Genomic DNA, 27,054 nt, shown 5'->3' with positions numbered 1-27,054 from the left:
AGTTGTAGGCAAAGGGACAGACAGAAAGTGAAAATTGCTGGTTTTATTCATTATTCAGAGGTTGTGCTAGACGACGGAGACGATGTTGAGGACCTTGGGACATTCAGGGACGTTGAGGTGGGACATTGAGGATATTTGTTTTAAGCATTGGAGCATTACTTATTGGCATATTCATAGCAATTGGAGCAAGAATCACCACTATTCCTAGTGTTAGGTTCTCTTTTTCACTTCATCTCTTCAATGTATACCCTTATTTTACAGAACCGCACGCTTTGCTTGTAACTTTTACCACAATTCTTGCTACATAAGCAAACATGTACAGGTATAGTTGTGACTGGCAGTCTGCTAACAGAAAGCCCCACACTCAACTAACTCCTTATGTCCCCGCTTTAAACCCTTTCCAACACACACACACTGCAGTTGCTTTCCAAACAAAAGAATAAATACACATTCTGCCTTTTCCCTGTTATTTTTACCCGCATTTGGGAGTGTTCCGTTGGCATGCCCTCACATCCATCCACCACCATCATGCGGAAGTGGCCGCTGGAAGGTAAAGAGACATAAATTTCACACTTTACACCAGACACATACACGCGCGCGAGCGAAAGTATATCCGAGCTGGGAAATTCTATCCTTCCTTTCACTCCGTCATTTCCCAAACCCTTCCGAACTTCCATTGGAGAGATTGGATATCGGAAAGCCCCAGTTGCGCTCTCTGTAACGTGCCTCTGTTGCTGGCAATGTCGGAAGTGTCAGTGTCAGGAAAGTTTATCTTCCGCGCCAAAGCGTCATCCTCTGGCGGACGTGTTGGGGGCGTTGTGGCATCCACGTTTGGGGAGCAATTTTCGGGAGTAACCTTTTCGCCCCGTAAGACATTTTTCTTTCCCGATGTGCCGCTGTCACAGGATGCTCGCGGGTGTCCCAAGGGCACCAGCCAAGGTATGGGCACGATGCGACAGAGCGCACGGGAGAAGCTTGTATTTCATTTTATGATTTCCGTTACATGTTGAACATGTATCCGCATTGGAGGGACATAAATGTTTACGGTTGAAATTCTTCAATCTTTGAAACAAAAAAAACGAACTCTTGAAAACATTTAACTATGAAACAATGGTTTAAATTGTATCCACTTTTTTCTCGAACTTTGAAATGACCCAGAAACTCGCTACACACACATTATGCCCGATGGCGCTAAAAACCTGTCTGTGGTTTCTTGTAAAAAAGCATAACTCTTTCAAACGCTGGCTATTTATCGTTTCCGGTTTCCGGTGCATCACGCCCAGGTGCACTTGCACGGGTATGTGTGTGATTGTGTGTGTTAGAGCGCTGTTGCACTTAGTAGACCTCTCCTCTCTCGGCATTTAGCAACCACCACCAGGGGAAACCATTTCCGTTTTCCGCCCGTGTCTGAAGCACACCGCGCGTTCGAGAAGAGCACGAAGTCACCGCCGCAGCCAATCACTGAACCATTCGGTGGTATTGGTGGTAGTGGTGGTGGTGATGCTGTTTGGCCTCATTCTTGGATGCCGGTTCCAACGGAAAGAATTCAAAAAACGGTGCTCCCCATCCACACACCAACGAGGCTTGATCGCGCTCTCGAACCGGTTGGTCAGCGATCGCACAAATACAGATGCAGGCGCACCAGACCAGGTAAGTCTTGTGCCTCCCCATCCCCCGTATCCCTTCCAACCCATTCCCAGTGAAGGAATAATGTTAAGAAAGAGGGTTTGAAATGAAATAACGAATTATTATTGTACAACGCCCTCGGGAGAGGAGGGAAGAGAGGAGGGATCGTTGCGCTCGATCTGTGGTCGGGGCCGTTTGTGTGTATTCACCCACCCACAACAAAACCGTGAACAAAATGCGCTTGATGATGATGATGATGTTGTGCCGTTTGCCGCGCGCGCCGGTGTGTGTTTTGAACGCAAGCCAGCAGGGTGTGTGTAAATATGAAACCGGAATACTTTTATATTTATTTTATTGGTTTTTCTTAGAAAGAAAGCTTTCAGATGAAGTGGATGTGGAGGATAAAGTGAAGTTAAGTAGTTTAAGTTAGTTTAATCAATATTAGATTGAAATATTCCACTAAATGTATCGTGTTTGCACTAGAAACTATAAACATGACATTACTTAATGTACTATAGTGAATAATAATGAAAAATGGCAAATAACCTATTTTGAGTGAAACTTATGGACAAAAATTGCGGCAATGTAATTAATTCGATTGGACGGTTTCATAATTACACATTTGTCACCGGCACCAACCATTCCAACCGCAGCAGCGCGCGTTTCGCGGCTCACTGCGTTTTGTTGTGTTGTATATTTTGTTACATGTGAGTGGGGAGTTGAGGAAAGAGAGACAGAGAGGGAGCCAAAACCAGTTTTTCTACTTTTCGGTTTTCGGGGCTTTCGTCAAGTTCTACCCCAAACACTATCCTCACCACCTCTTCCCCCCCCCCCTGCTTCACACCCACTCACATAGCTCCACGCTGCCACAGAAGAAAGGGTGAAGCGAAAAGAACAAAATCTCCACACAAACACACAAAATGGGCCGCCTCTCTTCTGCTCCTTTCTTTTTTGGATACACTGTTGGTGGTTTGTGTATTTACATATTTTGGAGTGTTGCCGTATGTGTGTGTGTGTGTGCGCGAGTCTGTGGTGTTTCTCGACTGCTTGTTTACTGCACCTTATTTGATATTCCACTTTGCTTTATTGGTCGCTCCGCTTTGGTTGCCACAGACAGTTTCTCTCCCCTTTCTCGAAAAACTAACCCCACCGGCCCGCTCCTCACCTCTACACCCTTAGTAACTTTGCCACGCTGACCACTCTTTCGGGCCGTTCTTCTTTATATCCCCCATTTTTTCATCCAAACCTTTATGCAGACGGCACCGGCTTCGTCAGCGAACGCTTGTATTATTCGAAAAAAGGAATAAATGCATGGCAAGGAAGTGGAATTTAAGACAGAAACATTAAGCCGTACAAATCGTTGCTGAACGAGAAATTGTAGTTTGAATTTTAAACTCACCTTTAGCTGTTGGCGAAGGTGCGACACGCGACACGTGAAACCGAACAGTTCAAAATTATTTGATGATGACGATTAGTTGGATGACGATGACACGATGATGTCAGCAGCGGCAACAGATCCGCAGACGGGCCTTGTTGTGTTGTTCTTTTTTTTTCTTCGCTCCGTTAACGGCTTTCCGCTATTGTGCCTTGTTCACACTCACACACACATACACTTTTCACCCCTAAAAACAGTGCATAATAATCAGGGTCGTACACAACACAGGGACACACACACACACGGGGAACAGTAAGTTTCCTTCCTATGAACGCCCCGGCGTGGTTTTCCGATTGTGGTGTGCCCTTTTGTGCGTTTTATTTTTCCCCGTGAATCACACACTAGCATACACGTGCGCGCACACACACATACACATTCACTCACAGTAGGCTTTGGGAGGAAAATTGCACCTTTTACAGAACGGGGCACGAACGGGATGAAAGATACCAAGCAAGAGGGACAGAGGAGGAAGATGGAGAAAAGACGCAATCGCGTTATTTTAGATTAATTTTCACTTTTCCTTCGCTCGAACATGCACACATACACACTTGCCGCTAATCAAGCACGCACTTTTCGCTAGAACGGGAAGTGGAAAAAATAATTTTTTTTCTCTATTTCAGCTCTTATAAACAAACAAAAAAAAAAAACAGACCTACGTACGCACGGAACTAGTTTTGAATTTTCCCATTCATACACGATTAAGGGATGAGAAGGAAAAGAAAAAAGAAAAGCCCCCTCACAGAACGGAACCACACACAAGCTATGGTTTTTTTGTTTCGATCTCACCCTCCCCTCGAAATTCACCTCACAACATCATGTCGTGTGTTTGTGTGTGCGGCACACGTACGTGTTAATATCTATGGGTGGCAGTGGCAGCAGGCGACGACGGCGAAGGCAAGCGCAGCACAAACACATACGCACTGGACTGTCCACACACTTGGCTCGAGAATTATAAAAAAAAGAAGGATAGACAAACTAAACCCAGTCGGAGTAGAAGCCACGAACCTGCCCGTTTTAATTCCCTCCCCCTTCCAAGCGACCGGTGGTCAACAGCACCACCTCCACCACCAACCCAACCCTCCCGTCATGTCTACCAACAACACACACCGATGCGCGAAATGGCTTCTTCACCGGACGATTTCCCACCTTTTTCTGCTCTTCTTCTCTGTTTCTCACTCTCTGTTAGCATGCAGCACCTTATTTTTATGTTGCTTTTATGTTTTATCAACGCACACTGTCACGCACACACACACACACACACACACAGAGGTACTTGTCACGTTTGTGTTAATTTTTTTCTTCTCCCCATTCTGCTGATAAAACGCATTCAAATATCACTCGCCAACAAAGCGCGCCTCACCGACAGCTTTCGGGGAGTTTTCTTCAGCCAACAACACACAGCACCACACACACACACCCAATCCCACCGAACCGATGGTTTTTTTGTGTTTTCCCTTTATGCTGCACCTACATAGAATGCTTTATGCGGTATTTTCAGCGCGACCACTACGACGACGACACGGTTGACACAGACACGTCTGCTCTCATCGGGTTCCGCGAAGTTAATAATTTTTTGGTCGCTGGCAACGCGGTCATAGCGCAACACGGACTGGCTGCGTACGTTTGCTGGTGCGAGAGTGCGTTTGTATGTGTGCGTGTGCTCGGTCCGATAACCCAGTTAACATTTGATTTGCCTATATTGACAGCTATTGGGTGTCAATGAAATTACCCGTTTAAAATTATATTTTAGATACATTTCATAATTTTTGTTGTTTTACAGACCACAGCAAAAAACTAAGATGAGCAAAAAATGCAGTAATATTCTAAAAACTTGAGGTTTGATAGAAAATCTTTACGATCATTATGATATCTTTACTTTTACAAAAAACAGTCAAAACTCTTTCGATGAGCTTAAATTACCTGCCTGTTGAACGGTTGGTTGAGGTTGCATTCTTTTTAAATTTTCATACCTTTTTCACACAAATTGAGATCATTTTTTTCTCCAAAGGCCAAAAAAATTTCAGTGCATTTGTGTTCAAACGGTTTTCCATCCAAACAAATGCTTTTTATTAAAAGGCGGCTAACTAATAAAATGCGAGTTCAGTTGGTAGGGTAAAAAGGCTAGAATTGGCTCAAATTAACCGACGATTTCGCAATATGTTTGGACGCTTCACGATTGGTCTGCTTGTGACTTGTGTAAGCTTGCAGTCAAATTGTAATAGATACGCCAAAACAAAGCAAGGCAACCCCAGGTTCTTTTTTATTATCATATCGATCAAGAAACAATGTTTACACATTTTTACACACAAGACGGCTAGTAGGGGTGATCCCGGGGTACAGTCGTCAACTCGAATGACTTAATAACATTTCCGTCATGGGTTCAAGCCTAGAATGGAGCGTCTCCTCGTAGAAAAGATTCCGGCTGCGTAGTAATAAATATAGTCTCGAAAGCCTGTACAGGCAAGCATGACCACCACGTAGGACGTTACGCCAAAGAGAAGAAGAATAAAAGCTGACCATCCATTCAGTATAAAAATAAAGCAAGCAATTCCATTCATTTTCCCACTGGAAGTTCTAATTCGAACATCTTCAGTTCGAATCCCCACTTTGACAGCTCTTTTGACATCCAAGACGTCCATCCGTGCTGCCCCAAATGTTCTTTGGGAATCGACGCGCAGAAGGGAAGACATTTTCTTTTTCAAGCCGTGTGAAATTTCGGTGTGTAATTTTAGGTGTGAAATTTTAAGCACTCACAGCACAGTCTTGCTAACCCATCGCGTTGGAATTTCTTTGCTCTCTCTACCAATTGCAGCAACCAGTGCGTAATTGCATTCGCTTGCAGCAGTTCCAGCTCCGTGGAATAAAAAAAAAGTCGTGCAGCCCTCTACTTGACCGGCTAATTTTGCAGCCCGTGCCCGTGTGTGCCCTTGTCGCTAGGAAGCCGTAACCAAGCAGGAAGAAGAAGGAACGAAAATGGGTGTACAGATTGTCCCAATTGCCAACGGTGACCGTAAGTATCGGAATGCGCCAGTGTGCGCTGAGCTGTGGTGGCGAATTCTGAGAGTTTATCGTCTTTTTATGCTGAAATTTTGCGTTTCCTCCCTCTCCCCTGTCCGTGTTCTTCCCATCCCTTAGAGACCACCTTCCCCAAGCCGGGTCAAACGGCGGTCGTCCACTACACCGGCACGCTCGACGATGGTACGGTGTTCGATTCGTCGCGCACCCGCGGCAAGCCGTTCAAGTTCTCGGTCGGCAAGGGCGAGGTGATCCGCGGCTGGGACGAAGGCGTCGCCCAGATGTCGGTCGGCCAGCGTGCCAAGCTGGTGTGCTCGCCGGACTACGCCTACGGTAGCCGTGGCCACCCGGGTGTCATCCCACCGAACGCTCGGTTGACCTTCGACGTGGAGCTGTTGCGAGTAGAATAAACTGGAGAGTGCAAGCAATCGCTTCACATCCGTTTACCAGATGCAACACACACACACAAATCACACACATACACAGTAACACATATGCATTGACCGAAGCACCGAATTGAAGAATGAGATAAAGGAGGAAGGAAGGCTTGATGTGGATGCTAAAAAGCAAGATAACAAAACAGCTACCACCAACCCGTTTCTTGCCCTTTGTTAGTCGAAAAAAAAAGAAGCTAAACATTCTTATCATCACGTGTGTCGTAACAGTCAGATTGTTATCTTTCGAGCCGAAGACTCATCACAAACTGTAACAGCAACCAGCACAGCATTATCTCGTACCTAGCAGAGAACTCGCTATCATTGTGTAATGCTGGTTTTATTGGCTTTTTTTTGTGGCTAAAGCTCTTTTTTAACCCTCTAGTCTTTGTTGGCGTATAAAAGCGTTTTTTTTTAACGAATGAATTGTACATTCACCCGCACACCAACGAAAGAGAAGAAAGGATAAGTCTTTTCTTCCCCTTTCTTATTCCAAAATTGCACTGATTTTGCATTTAACTATTACAAACAAGAGCAATAGAGGGGGACGAAGAACGGTAGAGTAGTACAACATAGCGAGATAGCGAGAGCGGAATGTGAAATCAAAAGGCGTGAATCGATTCGGAATACAATTAAGATAATTGCAATCAAACGAACAAGTCTCCCCTTTCGTAGTGGAATCGAACATACATTTGCGAGCTAATTGAGATGATGATGGATAATGAGATGATAAAAATTGAACTTCCCATTCCTCCTAGAGAGCACACTACTAGCAGCAGTCCAGCATGTTTGTCAAAGTTTTTGCTGTATCTTCTTCTCTTGTACCTCTTTAAATTAGCACATTAAAAAGGGCTTTTCTAGTTCGTTTTTAGACTTGAATATGGTTGTCCCAGAAACCCAGGAAGCATTTATGTCACCGCGCACCGTTAGTGGCAATATTTATTCGTCAGTACAAGGGATGATCCAAAACAACCACACCTCTTAAAATGTAACTCAGAAAATGGCTACACTCGTAAGCCGCCAGCTCACCCCGGTACGTGTACTGTGTAACTGCCACCCCTCGTCGATGTGCAATCCAAACTCTCTCTCTCTCTTTACAACCTAATCATTGGTCAACGGTCATTGGTACTGCAATGTGAAAATGAATCTGAAACACTCAATAAACCATTAACTCTATACCAAATCAGAATATGGGCAGGCGTTTGTTATCGATTTTTTTGTTCTGTAAAATGAAAGAATGTATCATTGAGGACAAAACCTTAAACATTCAGCTTGGTTTAGCTTTGTTTCGGGAAGGACTTTTGGAATGATCTTTTGGAGTGATGTCATCATGAAGATCTTCCATTTTCTTTCCTGTTTCACTTACAGGGTTTTTCCTGGGGTTCTCATAGTTGTGGTACACTTCCTTGACTCTTTCTGAATGGAAATGAATTTTATATGATGGTAATTGGACTCTTGGCACGGTTTTTGGACAGGCTCCTGGGAAATTCCTGTTGGATTTGTCCAGCAAGGGCGCTATAGAGTCCAACTCTCATTACATTAAGTTAATTTCACGCAAGAAAGAGTCAATAAAGTGTCTCACAGCTATGAGAACTCGTGGAAAACCCTGTAAAACACAACACGCATTTTTGTAATTTTTGGAATTGAAGACAGCCATTGATATATATTTCAAATAATAATAATAATTCTTTAGCCATTACCTACGTATGCAATAATGCCAACGTCCAAATAAATAAATGAAAATAGGAACAAAATTCATCCACAACATACGACGTTTGTGATGAAATCCAACAATTTCAAAAAGAAACAAGTTCACCAATTCAAATGCCTCTCTATTAAACTACCACCATCTAATAGAAGAACAATTCCGGAAAGTTATTCTCGTAGATTGGCCGCTGACCACCGGCCGCCAGGTGATGCTTGCCCGGCTCAATCATCGACGGCCCGTTGAGTCCCCCGTTGGCGGCAAGCAGCAGCGAACCGGCATGTACACCGCAGGAAGCCGAAATCTGTCGTTCCGCCGACAGGGCGTTAAAGATTTCGTTCAGCTTGTTCTGGATGACGTCGTGCTTGGGTTCGGTCCGGCGTACCAAATCCTCGAACGCCGTCTCCCGGAACGTGCGCCCAATCTGCATCTGCTTTTCGCGCGCCTCACGCTTCGAAGCTTCCGTCGGTTCGGCCAGCACGCGCTTCATCGACTCGAAGTTGTACTCGGAGGCGAGCGAGCGCTTCTGGACGCCCGGCGAGCTGCTGACGCTTTCGATGTCGTTGTAGCTCGCATCGACCACACTGTTTCGAACGGCACCTGTGAAGGAATTCTTTTTTTTAGCAAAAAGGGACACACAAACAATCCTCTCAAATCAAGGACTTACTGTGCGTGTCAACCCACGAGTGACGGTGGGCCGATATGTCCGTCTGGTTGAGGGCGTACGGTGTCCCTGTCTGGACGCGATTGCACTCCAGCCCGGCCTGCTGCAAACATTCCGCCACCGCCAGCTTGTCCACGAGCAGATGGGGCAGGTTGGTGTTCAGCGTGCTCGGTGCACTCTTGTCGTTGTCCATTAGCGGGGGCAGCAGATAGGAAGCCTCCTCCTTGCGTGCCTGTATCAGCTTCTCGACGTACTCGACCAGCGGCCCGACACCGGTACAGCGTCCGAGCAGGATCAGCAGCGAAATGGCAATGCTGTGCAGATTGCAGCGATGCTTTGGCGATAGTTCCACCTCGGTTACGGCCACTTGCTGTACGCTGTGTGTATGTGTGTGTGTTGGTGTGAATAAGATGGGAAAAAGGTCATTACGGGGGGTGGTAGTGAAGAGCTAATTGAATTCGTTCAATTTAGAGAATGAGGCGCAAGTGTCCTCGGAAAAGAGAAGGGCGGATATTGATTTTTTGCGTGGATATTTTAAGAGAAATCAATTGAATTTGGGGAGGGAGAATTCAAGCACGAGAAGCACACTTCGTTTGACCTATGACTTTTGAGTTGATTGCATGCAATGACCGCTATTTTCTACTTTTAAGTGCAAAATTGATACTTAGAAATAATTATCAATTATAAGGTAGGAGAGCATTTTTTGAAAAACCTTTTTCAATATAAATTGATTAATAACTTAGTGGCATAATATTTAACTTGGCCGTTACAGCCATACATCGAATGGAGGCGAGTTCAAGCCTCATCAAAGACACAGACATAAGGGGCTACTACGATTGTTGTTCTGCCCAAATACGAAGCAAGCCCCATACACGTTTACATCACCATGGAGATCATGTTGAAGCTTCTTTTCCACACAAAGACAACATCCACACCCCGATAAGGAAACTCACCCCAATATGAACAGCAGAAACTCTTGCATCGTTTCACCGCACGCCATCTCGACGATCACCAGTGCGATCGTGTTGTAGGACGATTTCAGCACCTCCAGATGGTTCTCCTGCGACATGCTCTCGATGATGGCCTGCAGTATGTTCGAGCCGTACTTGTGCGTGAACAGTATGTCCGACCGGGACGGCGTTTCGATCGTCAGCGTCGGATAGTGGCTTACGTTGATCACGTTCAGCAGATGCTGGTTCTGGTGCCGGTCGAGCAGCTGCTGGAAGATCTGCATCACGATGATGCGGATCGGGATGGAGGCGGCCCGAGCCATCTTGAGCAGCGGCTGCAGGAACGACACGGGGAATGCTTTCTCGAACGAAACGGTTCGGTATTGGGTGCCCACCTTCAGCAAACTCTTCAGCAGAATGTTCTGCAGCAGATGGTCACCCTTGCTCTTGTGCGACGGATCCGGCACCGTGTTCATGATGAAGAGCATTATTTCAATCTTCTGATAGTCGGGATGATGGTTGGCGAACTCGCCCAGTGCGTTGATCAGTGCCTCCTGGTACTGAGTCTCTTCCGGCGTTGATTCGTCGTGCTGCGTGCTAACGCTGGTCTTCAGGTGCATCAGCAGATTGTTAATAATATCCAGTGCCGATGGACCGACACTTTCACCCGCAGCGATGGCAATAATCTTGGAAAGCACGACCGCAAGCGAGGTTCGCGTTTTGGGCGAGGAAGTTAGATTTTGGTCCAGATGCGACATGAGCGTTTCCACCACCGTGTACGAGTACTGCGGTTGAATCGAGATCATCACAATGCGGAACGTATCGATCGCGAACTTGTTCGGCACCCACAGCTTATGATGGTCCAGATGCGTGAGCAGCGGCTTCAGCACCGATTTGATATGCCCAAACGATGCCCTGCTGACCAGCTCCCGCAGTACCGCTTCCGCCAGCAACGGTGGCGTCGACGGGGTCGCTTCCGTGTCGGTCGATTTCGACGGTCCCGATTGCATGTTAAACAGCAGCGAGGGAACAATCTTTTCCATGTGCTGCTTCTCCCAAATGTTGGCCACCAAATCGTCCGACACCGTCTTGCGGATGACGCCCTGCAGCCCCTTGATGCCGGCCATCCGGATGCTGTCGCGCAGCTCCATGTCGTCGTTGTTGCCGTAGCACATGGAGGAAAACTTGGAGATGAAAAAGTCATACCGCCGATGGTAGGACGGTGTGTCCTCCTCGATGTTCGCGAACCGCACGAACGAATTGGTGGCCATGATCTGGAGCGTCGGATTCGTGTCCTCCAGCAGCTTCTGCACCATGCGCAGGAACGACTCGACGAACAGGTTCAGTATCTGCGCGTGACAGGCCATCAGCAGCAGATCCATCGCTTCCATCGCGATCTCGACGAACTTGTACCGCTTGCGGTAGATGTCCTTCGAGGCGCGCTGGTACAGATACTCCCCGATCCGGTCCAGCTTCTCCGGCGAGCGCAGCGAGTAGAAGGTGAGCTTTTCCATGTTCGATTTCACCAATCCATCCTCCGGATTGGCCGGAAAGATGTTATCCACCAGCCGCTTGTAGCGGGGCCGCAACGCCGAACAGCAACCGCAGCAACCTGCAATCAGTAGATTCACGATTAATTTTCTCATCCAACAGCAACACCGGGGCCGATGATGTTTGGGGTAGAAATGTCGGTCCTCAAGCAGTGTCTTCCATTTCTTGCCTGGGACACGGACTGTTTACCTAGCATTTTCGATAGGAGTGAGTTGCTGGAGCACTTGGATGAAGCGAAAAGAACGCACACACGCACTCGGTGATGGCAGTGGAACAAAACTACTTTGCTAGAGGCTTCTTTCCCTGCCTTGCTGGTGATTACACATCACAATCGCACACGCCTGGGTGAGTGGGAGGGGGACTAATTGGGGCGCATTTTTATCGGAAACACAAAACACCAGGGACGCTTTCGCAAAAGGCAGTGTCCAGTGAACGGAAAGGTGGGTGATACGAACAGGGCGAAGGAAGAGGCAGAACTGATTTTTGTTTCAGCCGCGATTGACGCATGACGTCATACTGGTTCGGTTTCCGTATCAGCTGTTTTTGAAAGGGGGTTTTTCGTATTTTGGGAGTTATTTAATCTTCTAGCTTGTACAAAAATTACATTTTAAAAGGAAAGTACAATTTTTAATTGAATATTCAACGCGTTCGCAATTAAAAGGTAAATAAACAAGCTCAAACTGTCAAACGTCCGTGTCCGGTGGAGGTCGAGCAGTGCTGCATGATTTCGAGCGGATTTAAATTGTGCATTCCGAAACCGTTGCAACTTCGCGAGGGAAAGGTTTTAAAAATTGATTTTTACAAATCAAATTACGATTCGACGCGTTTTAAAAGCGAAAAAAGATGCAAGAAGTATTTGGTTTACATATTGGTTTGAATGAATTGTTGCTGTAAGTATGTAAAAAGGCAAGATTAAGAGATTTACTCCTCTCAAGGATATTAGCTAGTGAAAAGGAATAAATGTTGCATTGGACGTGACAAAGCAATTCTAATCATAATTGATCCATTGTTCGCAACGTCTCTTTAATTTCTTTTCAATCAATAAATCTCATTTTACTTCTATAAAAAGGCCAAGGGTAGACCAGGGCAAGCTCAGAATGGGAGTTGAACCACATCCGGTCTTGTAGGATCTGGAGTCTTCATGTATGGATTCGTTTAGAAGTATAGAGACACAACATAAATAAAAAAAAATTGACTCTTCTGTTGGCTTTATAAGCATTAAACACCATTCGTTATACCACGTTTTTGATATTTTTGATATTTTTTTTTCAATACATCTGTAAGTAAATGCATCAATTTTAATCCCCCAAAACGGCATTATTTAATTGCCCCTAAATCGATATTTCACCATCCACAGCGAATAGTTATTATCCTGCCGAGGACCTTTTCCGTGTAGTCCGGAAGTAGTCAACCGTGTTCCCGTGCAGTCACGCGATGGCACTCGCTCTTACCATTACCCTCACATCAACCGTTATGTACCGTTATGTAATAGGCCCTGCGACACAACTTACATCCTTCGGTGCACTTTTTCACGAACGAGTCCAGGAACTCGGGCATCTCCAGCGGCTCGAAGCAGCATTTGATCATCGACATTGTGTGATTTGGTTTGGTTCGAACTTCACGTTTCACTTGCGTAGACAACGATTAAAATTCTGATTTTTTTTAGCAAAGTTAATTAAAGCTGAGCTGAGTTCGCGTGATAGTCATCGCTTGGGAGGGGACTTTTATATCAATTTACACGCTTGCCTTTAAAACTGAACACAAAACACACACACTGTATCACAAAGGAAGCGCTAATTTAATTAGCTTGTATTAACTTGCTAGCCGATATTACTGATTCATTTAGAACACTTCACACATACCCGCCTTGACGGTTCCGTTTGATGCAGTATTTTTGTTCATGTGACACCAATAAAACAATGATTCACTACTTGAGTGGGTGGGGAAAAACCACAAGCTGCCCTGTGCTGTGCTTTGAACCACGAAAACAGGCAGACAATTAGCCCTTCTTGTCACCGCGTAGGGCTAGCAATCAAACAAGGTCAAACTTTGAACTTTTCTTTCCCATCCACGAACACCCCATCCACGGCGAAGGGAAAGGAAAATTTCCCACAGGACACACTTTTCCTTCACTCACTTCACTCTCTATCTCTCTCACGCAAACCATCCTTCGCTCTAAAAAACGAAGCTTCCCTCACGCTAGTCCATCTTCGACTGGAAAAGTGTCGACCGTGCGGAAAACGGCGTTGCTTTTCCGACCTTCCCGACATGCGCACTAGCTATCACTCTCTGTTTTTATCGATAACAGTTGACAAACACGGTCGCACAATCTCTCTATGTATCACTTATCGTTCGGGTTGAAGTTACAGGTTGTTTATGAATGGAATTTAAAGCCATTGAGGAAAAAGCTCACCGAGAGCTGCTGCTCTTTGCATCACTGTACCGAAATCGCTTGGGTTCGCTTCTTGTTTTGGAGAGTGTTTGAGAAAGGTGTAACTTTAATCGCGTACAGCTGAGCGCGGTGCAATAAACCATGTCGCACGCGGACTGTAGCGCAAAACTGCGGCTGGGGATGGAAAATGGCAACATCCTCTCTTCTGTGGATTGACTGACTGCAGCGATCCGAAACGGAGGTCGTTAGCTATCAATTGCGTCTGCGATCATCAACTGGCTCAAGGTCAGTGTGATGTGATTGAGTGAACAAATAAGTGTTGATGTAATCGAGAAGGCAGTTAGACGGGACAATATTGTGAGATAATATCTTAAATAACTTTTTGAGTAGATTTTTTTACTTTTATAAAAAGAATTCAACCGTATCCAACGAACCCTTTACTTCCAAAATAACCCCAATTTAAATTAGAAAAAAAAACTCAGAAGAACATGATTCTAATTGCACTGACGTCATACGAGAAAAACGCCCACTTACTATGCCTTCAAGTTCACTTTCGATCGCCCCATAATAAGCAGCTCTAAAAACAAAAAAAAAAGAAGCTGAACCGTTTACTGTATTCTAATTACCATACACACACACACACACTCATAAACGCCGCTTGTTGAAGCCGCAAAGTGGTAAAGTTCTGAGCTGGAACCATTTTCTCTAACCAAGCGTGTGTGGTGTTGTGTAAAAGAAGAAGAGCAAAAGAAGAAAAAATAAAAAAAAAACAGAGCAAAAAGTAAAAGCGGAAAACGCGAATGGGCGGCAGTGTAAGTGTTTCATTACTACTAAGGCGGCTGCGCGAGCTATTCCGGTAAAGTATTTTCATTTGGCTTTGGCGCTATTACGCAGGCTTGCGCAAAGGGGGTGCTGCGGAGAGCATTCGCTTTCACCGCTTCCGGACAGCTCGAGTGCGGGGGGGGGGGGGCTCATCTCTTTTCAGAACGATTAGCAACGTGAAGCGCATATTTATATGAATGATTACTGTTTTTAGCAATGCAATTTGCACCGGCCGAGACGCCCTTCCCGGCTGCACTTTCATAATGTGGTCTGGTCCACACATTAGCGGCGTCGGCGGCGGTGGTGGTAATGCTTCGCGCGATCATTGCACAATAAATCGACCATCGTGCGCGCCACATAATCGACCGGATGGTTTCGTTGGAAATGCGCATAAGCTTGCGTACGCCAACAGCAGCAGCACGGGCAGCAGCAGCAAAAAATGGGAAACATCCAAAACAAAACGCGCTTACATCGGTAACGGCTGGTCGAAGTAGGCGATCAATTTCACTTGTTTGTCCATTACAGCAGCAAGCGGCGCATCCCTTGCAAGACAAGTGAAAAGAAAAGCGCCTGTGTGTGTTTGGGTGCATGTGCGTGCTTAAAGCTCATAATAATATTGTGCGCAAAAAATTCATTGACCATGTACTGAAATTCGTGTGCAGCAGCACCTGAACAATGCACTTTTTTGTGCATACTCATACCACCATTGAGGGCTTTGAATAATCTTTCAAAAAAGACAGCAATGCACGAAACGACTAACCTCTTCGCGCGAAAGGTGACTGACAGTTTGATTGATAGGAAGCTTAATTCTTGCACGACAAACTGCAATCTTTTCTTAAATTAAAAAAAAATCACTTGCCACCAATAAATTTCCCAATTTCTTTTTTCTTGTTTTCAGTACTCATTATTCTTCCTTTCCCTGGAAGAACCTTTTCCTCCGCTTTTTGCGGTGTCAATCACTTGGAAGGAGAGAGAGAGAGTTTTTTCACCCCTCATTGCGTTGCAATTCTGAGCTTGATTTAAACACTTTGTCACACGAGCAAACACACACACACTCTTCACTATTCCTGTTGCGGGCGGTCATTACGTACGTTTAGCACGTTCGCGGGTAGAATAGAATCTGAGCAAAGGACATGGGAATACGCCGTGATGGTTAAGGGAGAGTTCCCTTCCTGCTTAAGTGGGCGGTATGTGTGTGCGTGTGGTGTACTTGGCGAACTGTCAAGAGGAATTTCGGTGGTACTTCATCATCGTCAAGATCGTGGCGATTAAAGTGGCGGAGTCTTGGCGTGCGCATCTACCGGTCCGGTACTTCACCTTTCAGCTTTCTGGGTGTGCTGGCGGAGAAGAACGAGCGTACGTTTGCTAAGGTCGGCCAGGGTAAGGGAATTAAGATTTCTGTGGAACGATATTTACTTAATTTAAATGTAGCTAATAACTGGATGGGAAGAGATGAAGCAAGAGAAAAAAGGGAATAAAAGTATAAGTAGTAAAAGTGATTTGAAAACTAAGGAAGAATATAAAAAAGAAACAGGAATAAATATTAAAACAAAGAGCTGATAATAATAGAAGAAAGCATGAATGGACATTTGCTAGAGTTTTGTTGTGTTTTGGTGCTTTTTCCTATGTTTTTCCTTTTTAAAGCTTGTATTCTCAAATTTGCGTATTTGGTTGATCTTTTACTAGTTTGTTTTATAATTTATTTTTCATTTTTATGATTCACTTGCTTGTGTACTTACTTCGCTTTCCAATATTCAATATTATATTTGTGTTATTTTGACTTAATTTGACATTTTAGTAAAGATAAAAAAGAACACAACAAAATTGAAGTAGTAGCATTATTTGTCCTGCTCAAACACAGCTTAACATAAATAAACAATAAATAAACTTATAAAAATTCAACACTTTACAAGGAAAGCAAAAAGCGACACAAAGCTAAAAAAAGAAGTAAACCTTTCCCCACAATTTATGGGAATTACTTCCCCAGGTAGTTATCATTACCATATGCGTTTATTTATTGTTACCCACCACACGGTACACCGTTCTGAAGGTGCTCATCGTCAATGTGCCTTCCGAAAAGTTTGGAACAGCACCGCCACCCCCTCCCCCCTCCCCCGGCCAAGAAGAACAGAGTTGTAGAACATAATTTCGTCATCCTTAGCGTAAAGTGGATAAGATAGCCGTGGGGGTAAATTATGCGAATGCACCCATTGGGACGAACCTGCGCGACGCTCACAAGCGTCAAGTGGACTGCCCGCTTCACCTTCTCCTGCTTCTGCTCTTCCTCCAAGCAATTCCATATTTCGTGTGCTTGTTTTCGGCCGAGAGTGGTCAAGAAGAAGTCACTTGAAATGGGGCCCGCAAAAGGCACCAGCACCGCAGAGGGCGCAAGGTAAACCACAACACTGCTTTGGTTCCGGTTGGTTAGCCGGTTGCTTTATGGATGATCATGATGGGAGCAAATGGGGAGCAAAGGGGAGCGAGTGGGGGTAGAGGACCATCATTTCTAATGTGCATGCGTACGCCGCGGGCACCTGAAGCACCGATCGTGTGCGCCTTTTATCGCCTGTTGCCCGCAAACCAAAAACCCGATGAAGAAGATGTTTATCGCCACTTCATCTTGTACCAAATGGGTGTTCCTTTCTATCGCACTTTGCTTCGTTTGATCGTGCCAAGGGCAAGGGCCTGTTGTTTTCGTGGGCATTCGTGGGCAACCGCAAAGTGCATTGGTATATGGATGTAGGTTAGCAGGGACGCGTGGTGGGATTAATGTTTGTAATTGAACTTTGATAGTGATCGGATTTCGACAGGAGACTATTGAGAAGAGATTGGAAAATATTATTAATTGTTTCAAAAAAACATGGTAATTATTGACATTTTAAGTGTAAATGAATATAAGTAAACCTTAAAAGAGGAACTATTTAAATAAACAGAACATTGCAAAGACAATATGATGCAATCAAAACCAAGCATATTAAATTGAAAAGAAAGAGATATCAAAATCCAATAAGAAGGAATTAAAAGGCGGAAACTTAATAAGACATTACTCCCAACAATAAAAGAGAAGCGATCAATCCATTACAAAACGAAAGAGAGTAATTTCTTAAAGGTCTTACCACACAAAACCCTAAGGTAAACTCAGCACAAACACGAACTCACCAAAGCAAAGGCACCGTTTGTTTGAAATGTATCTTTTACTCTCCAACACGATACAAAAGCATACAATAACAACACAACACCAAAACCACTCTCCAGAAAAAAGCATCCCGCTGCGTCACGCACCCCCAAATAAGTGAAAATATCATTAACGCACGCGAGGCCAACCACACAGCCACATAAAGGGCACAAGGCATCAGGTGTCTTGCAGGCCCTTTCTTGTGTGTGGTGCGGCAACATAATCACAATAAATCCCGAACAATAACCAGTGCAATGCCCGACCGGGTCCCACTGGCACAGGTCCCACGAAGCCGGGGCCGTCGTCTAAATTATGTCAAGCGATAATTCTTCCGGAGCGCGGACTTCGCTTAATCCTAATTAAATTTTTGCACCAAACATGCTTTCCATGCGCGTTTGTCTGCCTGCCTGCCTGCCTTCCAGCCAGCGTCGGTCACTTGGGCTGCGACTTAAAGGATAACTAACGAAACGCAGAGAAGCAGAAATTCATAACCTAACGAGCGATTGCGATGGCAACGCAATGCGCACCTCGGACGCAAAGGCGTGTTGCTGTGGTGTGCGCGCTTTTTTTCGTGGTTGTGGTTTTTGCGCCACGTTTCCTTCCCGAGGCATCGAAATTTATAGAGATGTTACGCTCAAAAGCTAAGAAGGAACGTAAGGAATCACCGCCGCCGTTTGCCGTCATATCCCTTGGGGCGACACTTTGGCTCATCGTCGTTTGGCGATGCGCGATTCAATTTTCGCTGCTTTCAATGGGGGCTTTAATTCATATTTTTTGCACACATTTTTATTTCCTTCTGATTTCGGCACCAGGCGGCGGCGGCGGCTGCTGCTGTTGGGTGTCTGCTGTCGAACTGTTCGTTTTATCAATGTGCTTCTCTCTTTTTTATTGTTTTATAAAATATTCTTGCGTGTCTTCTCAGATGCGTCAAACCTTGCGCGCGCAAGCGCTTTGGTGGAATTTGGCTGTGAAGTTTGGAATTTGAAGGTTACACACACCTTTTTGCTACCACTGAGAATTCCTTGTTCTTTGTTTTCGGTGTTTTGTGTTGAAGTGGCGAGAAGTTTATTAACATAAAATGTTCAAGAATTGTCTTAAGAAGGTTAGAGAATCATAATTCTATCAAAGAACCTGAGAAAAAGATTTCCTACTCTGTATTCGTTTGGTCTAGATTAGATTCGAACTATTGATCTGCCGTATACAAAGCCGTGAATATAACACTACACCATGAGTGAGTCCGCCGAGAGACAAGAAATTAGTGGATCAGGTGGTGACTAACTCTTTACTTTTGCTTGATAATTTTATGTTTCTAATTTCTAAGAAATATAATTTAAGCAATATTTATGAAAACCTTGCAAAACGAAATGTTTGACACTCATGCCACCATCTACTCGTCTGCAACTGCCTCGTTATGTGCCATGAAAAAAGCATGTTTGCATATTTTCGTCTCGCCGGGCTACGTCGCGCAACGCGTTTGCTCGTGAGAAAAGCACAAGATTTGAAGAAAAATGTTATTATGATTCGTGTTGGAGCATATTTTAATTCTACGCGCAGAGGAACCGAATCCACGGTACCGGAATTTCGTTAGTCGCAACACTCCCGAACGCATCGATCGTCGATCATTCGCATCGGTTCTACCGTGCCCGGAGCTATGCGCTTGCTGGTGTGTAAGCTGGTCCCTTGAGGGCTTTCTTTAAAGTGAGACCGCCAAACAGCTTGACCCTTCCGCACAAGCTCGCAGTGCGTAGGCTGATAAATTGAGCTGCCTGCAATGTGCATCATTAATGCAGGCGAGCCCGGACCGTGTCGGCACACCACCAACGTACACGTGTTTCGCTGCGATCGCGGCGCATGTGGCGCAATTGGTGCACTGATTAATGGCAACCCATTACGGGAGAAGCGCAAGAAGAGAAGAAGTCGGCGAGATCGGCGTTTTGGCGTTTTGGTGTTTTGTTAATTAAAACCCATCGGCACGCCACAGGGATGAAAAGGAGTCTGTTCCAAGCTTGTGCTAATAATTTCACACTTTCCTACACGGTCCCTGTGGCGATTTTGGCAAACTCGGCGAATACTTGTCGATATCATTATTACTGGTCGTTGGGTTTTTTGTGTGGTTTCGTGCCTCTGAAGATAGGAATCCTCATCAAAATGATCATCGCTGTTTTGTTTTAACATCTACGTACATCTCTCGTGCAAGGGATCATTTATTCGGTTTTTTTTTTCGTGGTCACCGCCGCCACCGCCTCACGTTTATGGTAAGTAAAGAGTTTAAAATTTATAGCCAACCCATAATCGTAAAACATTAACGAGTATTGAATGAGGTATTCTGTTGAATTGCATATTTCCCCGGGACCATCTTCCTCATCCCCTCCTTGAAGGACACATTCCGTGATTGTCTCCGGTTGTGAGCATTATTGCGACACTGGATTGCCGTTATGTCGCCCTGGGGGTCACTGAACTGCGTCATCAATGATGGGGATGGGGATGATTTTTGTTTAAAAGTGCGTAAGCTTTTGCATCATAACAGTAAGGTTCAGCTCATCCTTAATTGAGTGTGCATTTAATGAAATAACAATCAGGACAACGAGGGAAAGAATTGGATATATTTAACGGTTGGAACTGGACACAGTCAATGTATGTGTGTGTTTGGTTAGAGATGTTTTGCTGATAGTTAATGATCGAAACAATGTTTTTAAATTGGTACCGCGCAACTGTTTGTTCATTAGCTTGAACTTATGAAGTGTGAAATAATGTTATAAAAATGTTAATTTGAAGGCAATAGAATCGATTGTAGCTCAAAGTGACGCCCTTTTAGTCATAAATATTAGAACGTTTTGTTGATTCAGTTGTGAAGGGCTACTGGAATACTCAGCAGAAGAAGCAAGAATTGATTAATGAATAATTGGAAAGGGCTTCATAAATATGTGGCATGTAATGTGCTATTAAACTCAGTCAAACGGTACAAAAGTAGATAAAATATAGACAAGCCAATAAACATATATTAATTTTACATTCACAAATTTGTGCAAAATTCCTTCTTTTCATATAAAAACCATACAAAACACATATTCAAAGAGCAATTTCAACATGAAATTCTCATCATAACTCATGCAACCGTCAATGTTGATCTCGATATCTCCTCTTTTCCTTATTAAACCGCGAGTGTTTACAGTGAGTGGCGCCACACGGCTTACAAATGCAACATTGCTCCCAATTCTATCCCCCACGGCGACTAACGAACCCTTTTGCAAGCAAATAATTAATCACTCATACGAAAACATTCCTTATCAGGCCACTAAGCCACACAGTCGTCTCAGTCTGTGTGTGTGTCAGTAGGACCGCAACACCATCATTAACCGAACTGGCGGCAGCTGGCTGGCTGTTTTATCCAAACACGGTTAGCATCCGTTTGGGCCATTCTCATAAAACAGCAATTATGCGCGAATCATAAGCGACGAGTGCGGTGGTTCGTGCAGTGCTTTTTGGGGTCACATTTTCGATTGGATGCGGAGCGAGCACCTTAAAGCCCCGCAGTGTGCATGCATGAAGGATCGCGTGGAATCAATAATCTTTAATTGCGCAGCCTTCGGGTCTCCTGGTGCGATACGACCTACCGATGATGGTACGAGGCGGACGCAGTCGATTGATGTTGAAGTAGCCAGCATATCATGTTGATGCTTTGTGCCCACACACTCACACACACACAAGTGCGGCTATGCTTTGTGCCTTTGCGCGAGATCACCAGCCGCGCGGCGCGAAGGTTGCGTCAAAATTTCACTTTCAATCACACGCTTTGGGGTGCTTTTTTCGCACGCCAAGGCAATGTTTCACCCATGCCCTAGCCGGGGACAGATTTTGGCACTGCTGGGACGGCGCAATTGCAGCCGAATGGTGAAAATTGCAACCATCTGTGTGCGCACTGGGCAACCGGTGCGTTGTGCAGCCACCTTGTCACCTTGTTACGTGCCAGTGGTGGTGGTGAGTGTGCGCGCTAAAACCTTTCCGTGCAGCGCTTGGGAAGGGCGGAGCGGGAGGAGCGGATCTCGCACGAAGGGGGGAGCCGTGTTCCTGGCTCGCGGGGTTGACTGCCATTTAGGGAAGGTTCAGTGTCAGCGTCGGTTCAGTCCGTGTGCGCGAATGAGGGGGTTTTCACGACGAGAGTGCACGGTTTTGTGACGGTGTAGTGAGGATCGTCGACATTGTGTTCGTGCGGCTTGGGTCGACATGTTTTAGTGGTGGCCTCGTGCTATCAAACTATGCCGAAATGAGGGGCGGAGAGGAGATTGAGCGAAAGAAAACATTCATTAGCGGCAGTTGGGGTGGTTGGGATGTCGATTTTGGTGGGCTGAATGTAGCCAGCTGAGGCGTTTGTTGATGAAGTTGTACGAGTTGTTTCCTGTCAGTCGGTCGTTGGGTGTCTCAGGTTACAATTTGTCATAAAGGGTTGTTTTGGGGTGTTTTTTGAAGGGCCTTTTAATATGGAAACAGAAGCTCGTTTTTAATTATTCTTTATTGAACTACATAATTCAAGAAACTCTACTTTGTAAAAGGCATACAGCTTTGCGCTAATAAAAGCGATCAGAACGAGTAAAGTAATCGTGTAATTTGTTTTACAAATATTTATGATCAATTCTACTTTAATCTCATCATCTAGACCTCATCAAACCGATAATCTTAAAAGCATCCAGCAGTGCTCTTTCAAATTGAACTTTAAATGCCCTCTCCTCCACCCACCGGGGTACGTAAACCTGTTTTAATCGTATGCATTCCACCGTAAAACTAAAACCATCTTGCCGGAAATGGTGTTTGTTTTTTAATTCACAAAAAGCAACAAAAAAAACCAACACACAACTCTGATTGACGCTTTGAATTGGTAAGTATCAAACCAATCAAACAAACAAGAGTACCACACTGCCCCACGCGGCCCCAGCTTTGAACTTGAACGGTCCTTTGGGCCCCACAAAAGCGGATGTTCTGCCAGGCGGTTTGTTCTCGTTCGCATGCACCCTCGTAAAGCGCGAGGAGAGGGGGGGGGGGCATTACAAATCGTCCGTCTGGTACGACAAACGACAAAACACGACAATTCGGCACCGACCAAAACCAACCACGGCTCATTATCGCTGCACGCTCAACTAAGCAGTTCTAATTGATTGACGCGAAGGTGGACGCGCTGGTGGAAAGTGGACGGATCATTCCTAGCAAGATCTGGTGGCCCCGTGCAGCTCGATCGCCGATGGCACGCACGCGGTGTGTTATCGGGGTGATTTATATTAATTAGCTCGCACCACCGAACGGAAATTTATGTTCACCTCGGTCGGGCCTCTAGAGTTTAGGTGTATCGTACCCGCACTCAACCATGATGATGACAATCGGTTGACGTATACGGTGATTTTGGTATTTTATTTTGTTTCATCGTGCACCATTGCGCAGCACCACTGGCGCAGCAAAACAATCGGAAACCGATAAAGCACGCGGTATTGCTTTTCCATGCTGCTAATTGAGTGGCAGTAGGCTGGGTGATGATGGGTAGTGGCAGAGGTACAAAGAATTCGACTATTGCCAGTGCGTTACCTGGGTAACGTAACCGTAATACCAACAGGGTCTCCACTAGGGGAGTTCTCTTTTGCTCAACTTCAGGTTCGTCGCCTATGGTTGTAGTGGTTTTCGAAGTCAAGAAATCGATCGATAAGTTAATTGTATGTACTCGTTTAGTGCACAACGGGCACGGGCTGTATGCTGTCGTAGCGCTAGGGCACGATCGTACACTCCAGCGAACCACTGCCGTGAGCGAACACGCAAACGAGTGCACTTGGCAATAAATAGGAATTTGCGCGTACAAATCTTACCCGCACGTCTCGCAGGCCGTCGGTTGGTGTGGTTGTTGTCGGTGACGTAGTACCCGTACGGTCGTACTCGTTAACCTAAACCTGCGGCACTCAAGATTTTCTCGATCGACCCTCTCTCCCTCTTCGTGCATGCTTTTCCGCCCTTTCGCGCCAAGGAAACGAGGTCCCAGACACCTTCGCGAACGGTGCGATCACACCTGTCTTGCCTTCGGTACCACCTACACAGGGGCCGTACTGCTGGTATTGGTGCTATCGCGAAGCGAGTGATTTCATTCTTGCTCGGGCGTTGAGACGCTCGATCGATCGATTCATTCATTGCCCAGATCGCCTATGGCCGATGGAAGGAGACCGGGGGGTTCGTGGCTGACGGTGGCGTACAAGTCTTTCGTGGCGCAAGGTATGGCAACATTCTCTCGCGCGTTCGATCTCCGCGGCTCTCCGCGCGCGTGGAATGCGAACTATGGGATTGGAAAGGTTCATTTGTTCGATTAGTTTGATTCATTTATAATATTGAACAACTGAAGTTATCGCAGAAATTCATTGAAAAGTGACAAAAATATTAAATACTTGATTTCACATGTAAATAAATTGTAATTAACGTAAAGGTAGCTTCCGAAATAAAACATTGGTTTTAATTTCACGATCTATTACAAAAATAATCCCCTAAAACGTTCCTATTACGCGTATCGAAACATTCCCATTCGCTTTGGCGGCCCTTTGTCCCACCACAAGCTCCGTTTGGCGCACGCTCATGCTCTCCGTTACCATCACGACCGAGAGCGAGAGAGAGAGAGAGAATGAGCGAGAGCGTGCGAACGCGTGTATCGACTGAGCAAAACCCGATGAGTACGAGATTTGCTTTTTGCCCCGGTCCGTTTTCGCACAGTCTCCGTCCGAACGCGGTGCCGTCCACAATTGGCGATTCTTGACTGTGACACACTCCGACCGCGTAACCCACTGGGACGCGCACGAAAGCTGTTTAGTGCTACGCACAACGAAAACGCGCAGCGTGCGCGCGTACGCCACCTAAACCTCCGAAACGGCGCACGAATTGAACGAAAGCAAATTAATAGTCTAACCCGCGACTAACCACACGGGCACGGGCACAGAACTGGTTCGTTTTCACGATCACGAGCTCAAACGAGGCACAGAGCGAGCGAGGGGGAAACAAAAAAAGAAGGATGCTAATTGCAGTGTGTGTGTAGTAATGTGACGTAAAGGTGTAATGCTAATCATTTGTGTGAAGGAAAGATTTCAACCGCGCAACAAGTGACAAACCCGTTTTTTGTTGATGTTGGTGCAGCTGCCGCTGTTGATTTTAAATTAGTTTACTCTAAAAGCACACTAAGTGAATTAAGCTCGTCGTTACTAAGTGTACGTGTGTGGGTGTGTGTTTGTGTGTTAAGTGTTGCAAAAATTGTTCTTATCATTTAACACTCCCTTAAGTGCGTCAAACTCCTCCCGTGCGTCTGTGGGTGTAATTTTACTCTTTAGAAAACAAAGCAGGCGGTTTAAAATATCACATTCCAGCACGCGCGCGCTCGCGCCTCTTGAGTGATTGCTTCCGCTTCGGGGTTTTGGTGATTACAAGAAGTTACCAGCGGCCCAGAGGCGCAAATCGTAAGTGTGACAGACGGACAAGGAGTCGAAACCTAATATGTTTACCTAGCTAACGTAGCGTAACGGTTTAGCGATTTAGCACCAGTAATCGAACCTCGGATTGTCACAATTCCCGCGTCGTCCAGTGACGTCTTAATGGATTAGCGTTCGCTTATCTGAGCGGCCGCCCTGTTAGCGTTTTGTACGCGTGATCAATCACGCGCGTGAACAGTGAAACGCAAACAAAAAGAAGCTAACGGTGCATTGTGGACGCCCTTTGGCACAGCCGAACTGTAAATCAGGTATGTGTTTCGCTATTGATTGTGTGTTTCACTCACCGCTTGCTTCTATGCAAAATACTGGTCCTTCGAGCCGGAACTCCTGTAGGAATGAAGCCATTACTTGCTCCGACCGCAATTCATATTTGGGAATCGAAATAACCTTTCGATACTTTGTTGCTTCCCCGTGTGTTCGCGCTCTCTGTGTCTACATTTGGTAATTATTTCCCAAAACCACAAGCCAACGGACGCTCGTTACGCCCGTTTGAGCTTTGCGGTTTTCTTTCGCTCTCCCCACGCTACTCGTCTCAATCATCGAATCTGACCGAGGAACCCCCAAAGTATCCCATGTCTCACGGCACGTAAACAATGGAGCACCAAATTAATTCACAATAATCGATTTGGTATGCAGTCGGCGTAGTTTTTCGCCCGTCGTGGTTCATCACTGCGTGGGCATAATTCGATATTCGGTGGAATCTCGCAGCGCAAGAGGACAGAAGATACTGTTTTTTGTTCTGTTTAAATATGCGTGCGTAGCGCGTTCTACCGGGCTTCGCAGGGCTTTGACGAAGCTCATAACCCCGTGGCTAATCGCTCGTCCGTGCGATGAGGGGAGCGTTTATTCATTCAACCGAAATCAGCTATAATGCTCATTCACAACGCGTCCTGCCGGCCCTGTGCGGGGGGGTTGTGCACAGGTGGAACGGGTGGACATTAGGTACGAGAGATAAAATAAATGCTTCACAAACTGGTTACTTGCCGCGTTGTGTGAGAATCTTTGCGTCGTGATAAACATCGCTAGCCGGCACCGGCAAAGCGGTAAAGCGAACTGTCCAGCAAGAACTGGTATGGTAATTTGTTTTATTACGTCAGTGAAGATAAAAAATTATCATTAATTCAAGGATGTTCCGTATTCTCGCTAAGGGGTTATTTTTTGACGGAAAGTTATTTTTTATTTTAAAATTATCTCTTTCTGAGATATCTGTTTAAACTTATTTATAGTAAGTTATTAACTGTTCTTCAAATCGTTCAATTAACTGATCTGATGATGTTTTACATCACAGTACTATGTCCCATGTTCTTTTCTTTTAATGTCTTTGGAAGAATGAGTACCTTAATTTCGGCATTTGGATTATTAAAGAGTTTCACATAAAATTGTAGATTATGAGCATTAGGAGATGATTCTGAACTTATTATAAATTTAAGAATTAACAACCTAAAAGCTGAAAAGATAGACAATAGTACTAGTAAAAGCTTCTAAGTACCCAACATTGGTAAGCCATGGACATTAAAAGATAAACACTCCTCCGGCAAACTCATTTCCCAAGGTCCCCTAAGAATACACAAGCTAGTAACGGACATCGTCAAACGCCATTACGACTATCTCCCGAGTTCTTACAATAAAAAAAAACTACAACAACCATCATTTAGGTCTGCCGCTGTCCAATTCCACGTACGGCCGATCATTCCAACTTCATGACTATTTTATTGCAAAACAGAACAGAAAATTGTCCCCCAACGAAGCATCCTGTCGGATGGCTTGGAAGATCTGCGTCAATGTT

General features: G+C 45.3%; 4 protein-coding genes across 19 annotated transcripts in view; 2 read left to right on the top strand and 2 right to left on the bottom strand.

Moving 5' to 3' along the window:
* The window catches only part of LOC121598432 (protein 4.1 homolog), a 42,166-nt gene extending 37,526 nt beyond the window's left edge, over positions 1-4,640 (bottom strand). For 7 of the 15 annotated variants that reach the window (XR_006005554.1, XR_006005564.1, XR_006005565.1 and 4 more), the window contains exons 1-2: positions 4,533-4,640; positions 3,026-3,637 (exon numbers count right to left, since the gene is read on the bottom strand). The gene's annotated coding sequence lies outside the window, so the exon portion shown is untranslated. Of the gene's footprint in view, positions 1-3,025; positions 3,638-4,421; positions 4,489-4,532 lie in introns of those variants that run through there. The other 8 variants (XR_006005562.1, XR_006005555.1, XR_006005557.1 and 5 more) reach the window with 8 other exon arrangements.
* A 1,041-nt stretch (positions 4,641-5,681) lies between these two features.
* On the top strand, positions 5,682-7,699 carry LOC121599008 (peptidyl-prolyl cis-trans isomerase Fkbp12). Its single transcript, XM_041926454.1, has 3 exons — positions 5,682-5,779; positions 5,874-6,071; positions 6,197-7,699. The coding sequence occupies exons 2-3, from the start codon at positions 6,035-6,037 to the stop codon at positions 6,484-6,486; spliced, it is 327 nt and encodes a 108-aa protein (XP_041782388.1). The 5' UTR covers positions 5,682-5,779; positions 5,874-6,034; the 3' UTR covers positions 6,487-7,699.
* A 442-nt stretch (positions 7,700-8,141) lies between these two features.
* On the bottom strand, positions 8,142-13,601 carry LOC121599007 (protein EFR3 homolog cmp44E). Of its 2 annotated transcripts, none has more exons than XM_041926452.1 (4): positions 12,892-13,601; positions 9,833-11,441; positions 8,883-9,256; positions 8,142-8,815 (listed from the first exon to the last, which is right to left on the bottom strand). In XM_041926452.1, exons 1-4 carry the CDS (start codon positions 12,971-12,973, stop codon positions 8,361-8,363), a joined length of 2,520 nt encoding a protein of 839 aa, XP_041782386.1. In that variant the 5' UTR covers positions 12,974-13,601; the 3' UTR covers positions 8,142-8,360. The 2 variants fall into 2 exon arrangements, with proteins under 2 accessions (XP_041782386.1, XP_041782387.1); XM_041926453.1 differs by lacking the exon at positions 12,892-13,601 and adding an exon at positions 11,570-12,007.
* Positions 13,602-24,484: 10,883 nt separating this feature from the next.
* LOC121598907 overlaps positions 24,485-27,054 on the top strand; it is a 32,727-nt gene continuing 30,157 nt past the window's right edge. The window contains exon 1 of the mRNA XM_041926269.1: positions 24,485-25,516. The gene's annotated coding sequence lies outside the window, so the exon portion shown is untranslated. The remainder of the gene's footprint in view (positions 25,517-27,054) is intronic.

This window comes from Anopheles merus, chromosome 3L, assembly GCF_017562075.2.
Source record: "Anopheles merus strain MAF chromosome 3L, AmerM5.1, whole genome shotgun sequence".
Lineage (NCBI taxonomy): Eukaryota > Metazoa > Arthropoda > Insecta > Diptera > Culicidae > Anopheles > Anopheles merus.
This window is presented reverse-complemented; position numbering and strand designations above follow the sequence as displayed.

Excerpts from the sequence above, each read along its gene's own strand:
- LOC121599008 (XM_041926454.1), top strand. The coding sequence starts at position 6,035 with ATGGGTGTACAGATTGTCCCAATTGCCAACGGTGACC. Across the intron at positions 6,072-6,196 it reads CCCAATTGCCAACGGTGACC|AGACCACCTTCCCCAAGCCG; the intron begins GTAAGTATCGGA and ends CCCATCCCTTAG.
- LOC121599007 (XM_041926452.1), bottom strand. The coding sequence starts at position 12,973 with ATGTCGATGATCAAATGCTGCTTCGAGCCGCTGGAGATGCCCGAGTTC. Across the intron at positions 9,257-9,832 it reads TTTCTGCTGTTCATATTGGG|CGTACAGCAAGTGGCCGTAA; the intron begins GTGAGTTTCCTT and ends ACATACACACAG. Across the intron at positions 8,816-8,882 it reads CTCGTGGGTTGACACGCACA|GTGCCGTTCGAAACAGTGTG; the intron begins GTAAGTCCTTGA and ends ATTCCTTCACAG.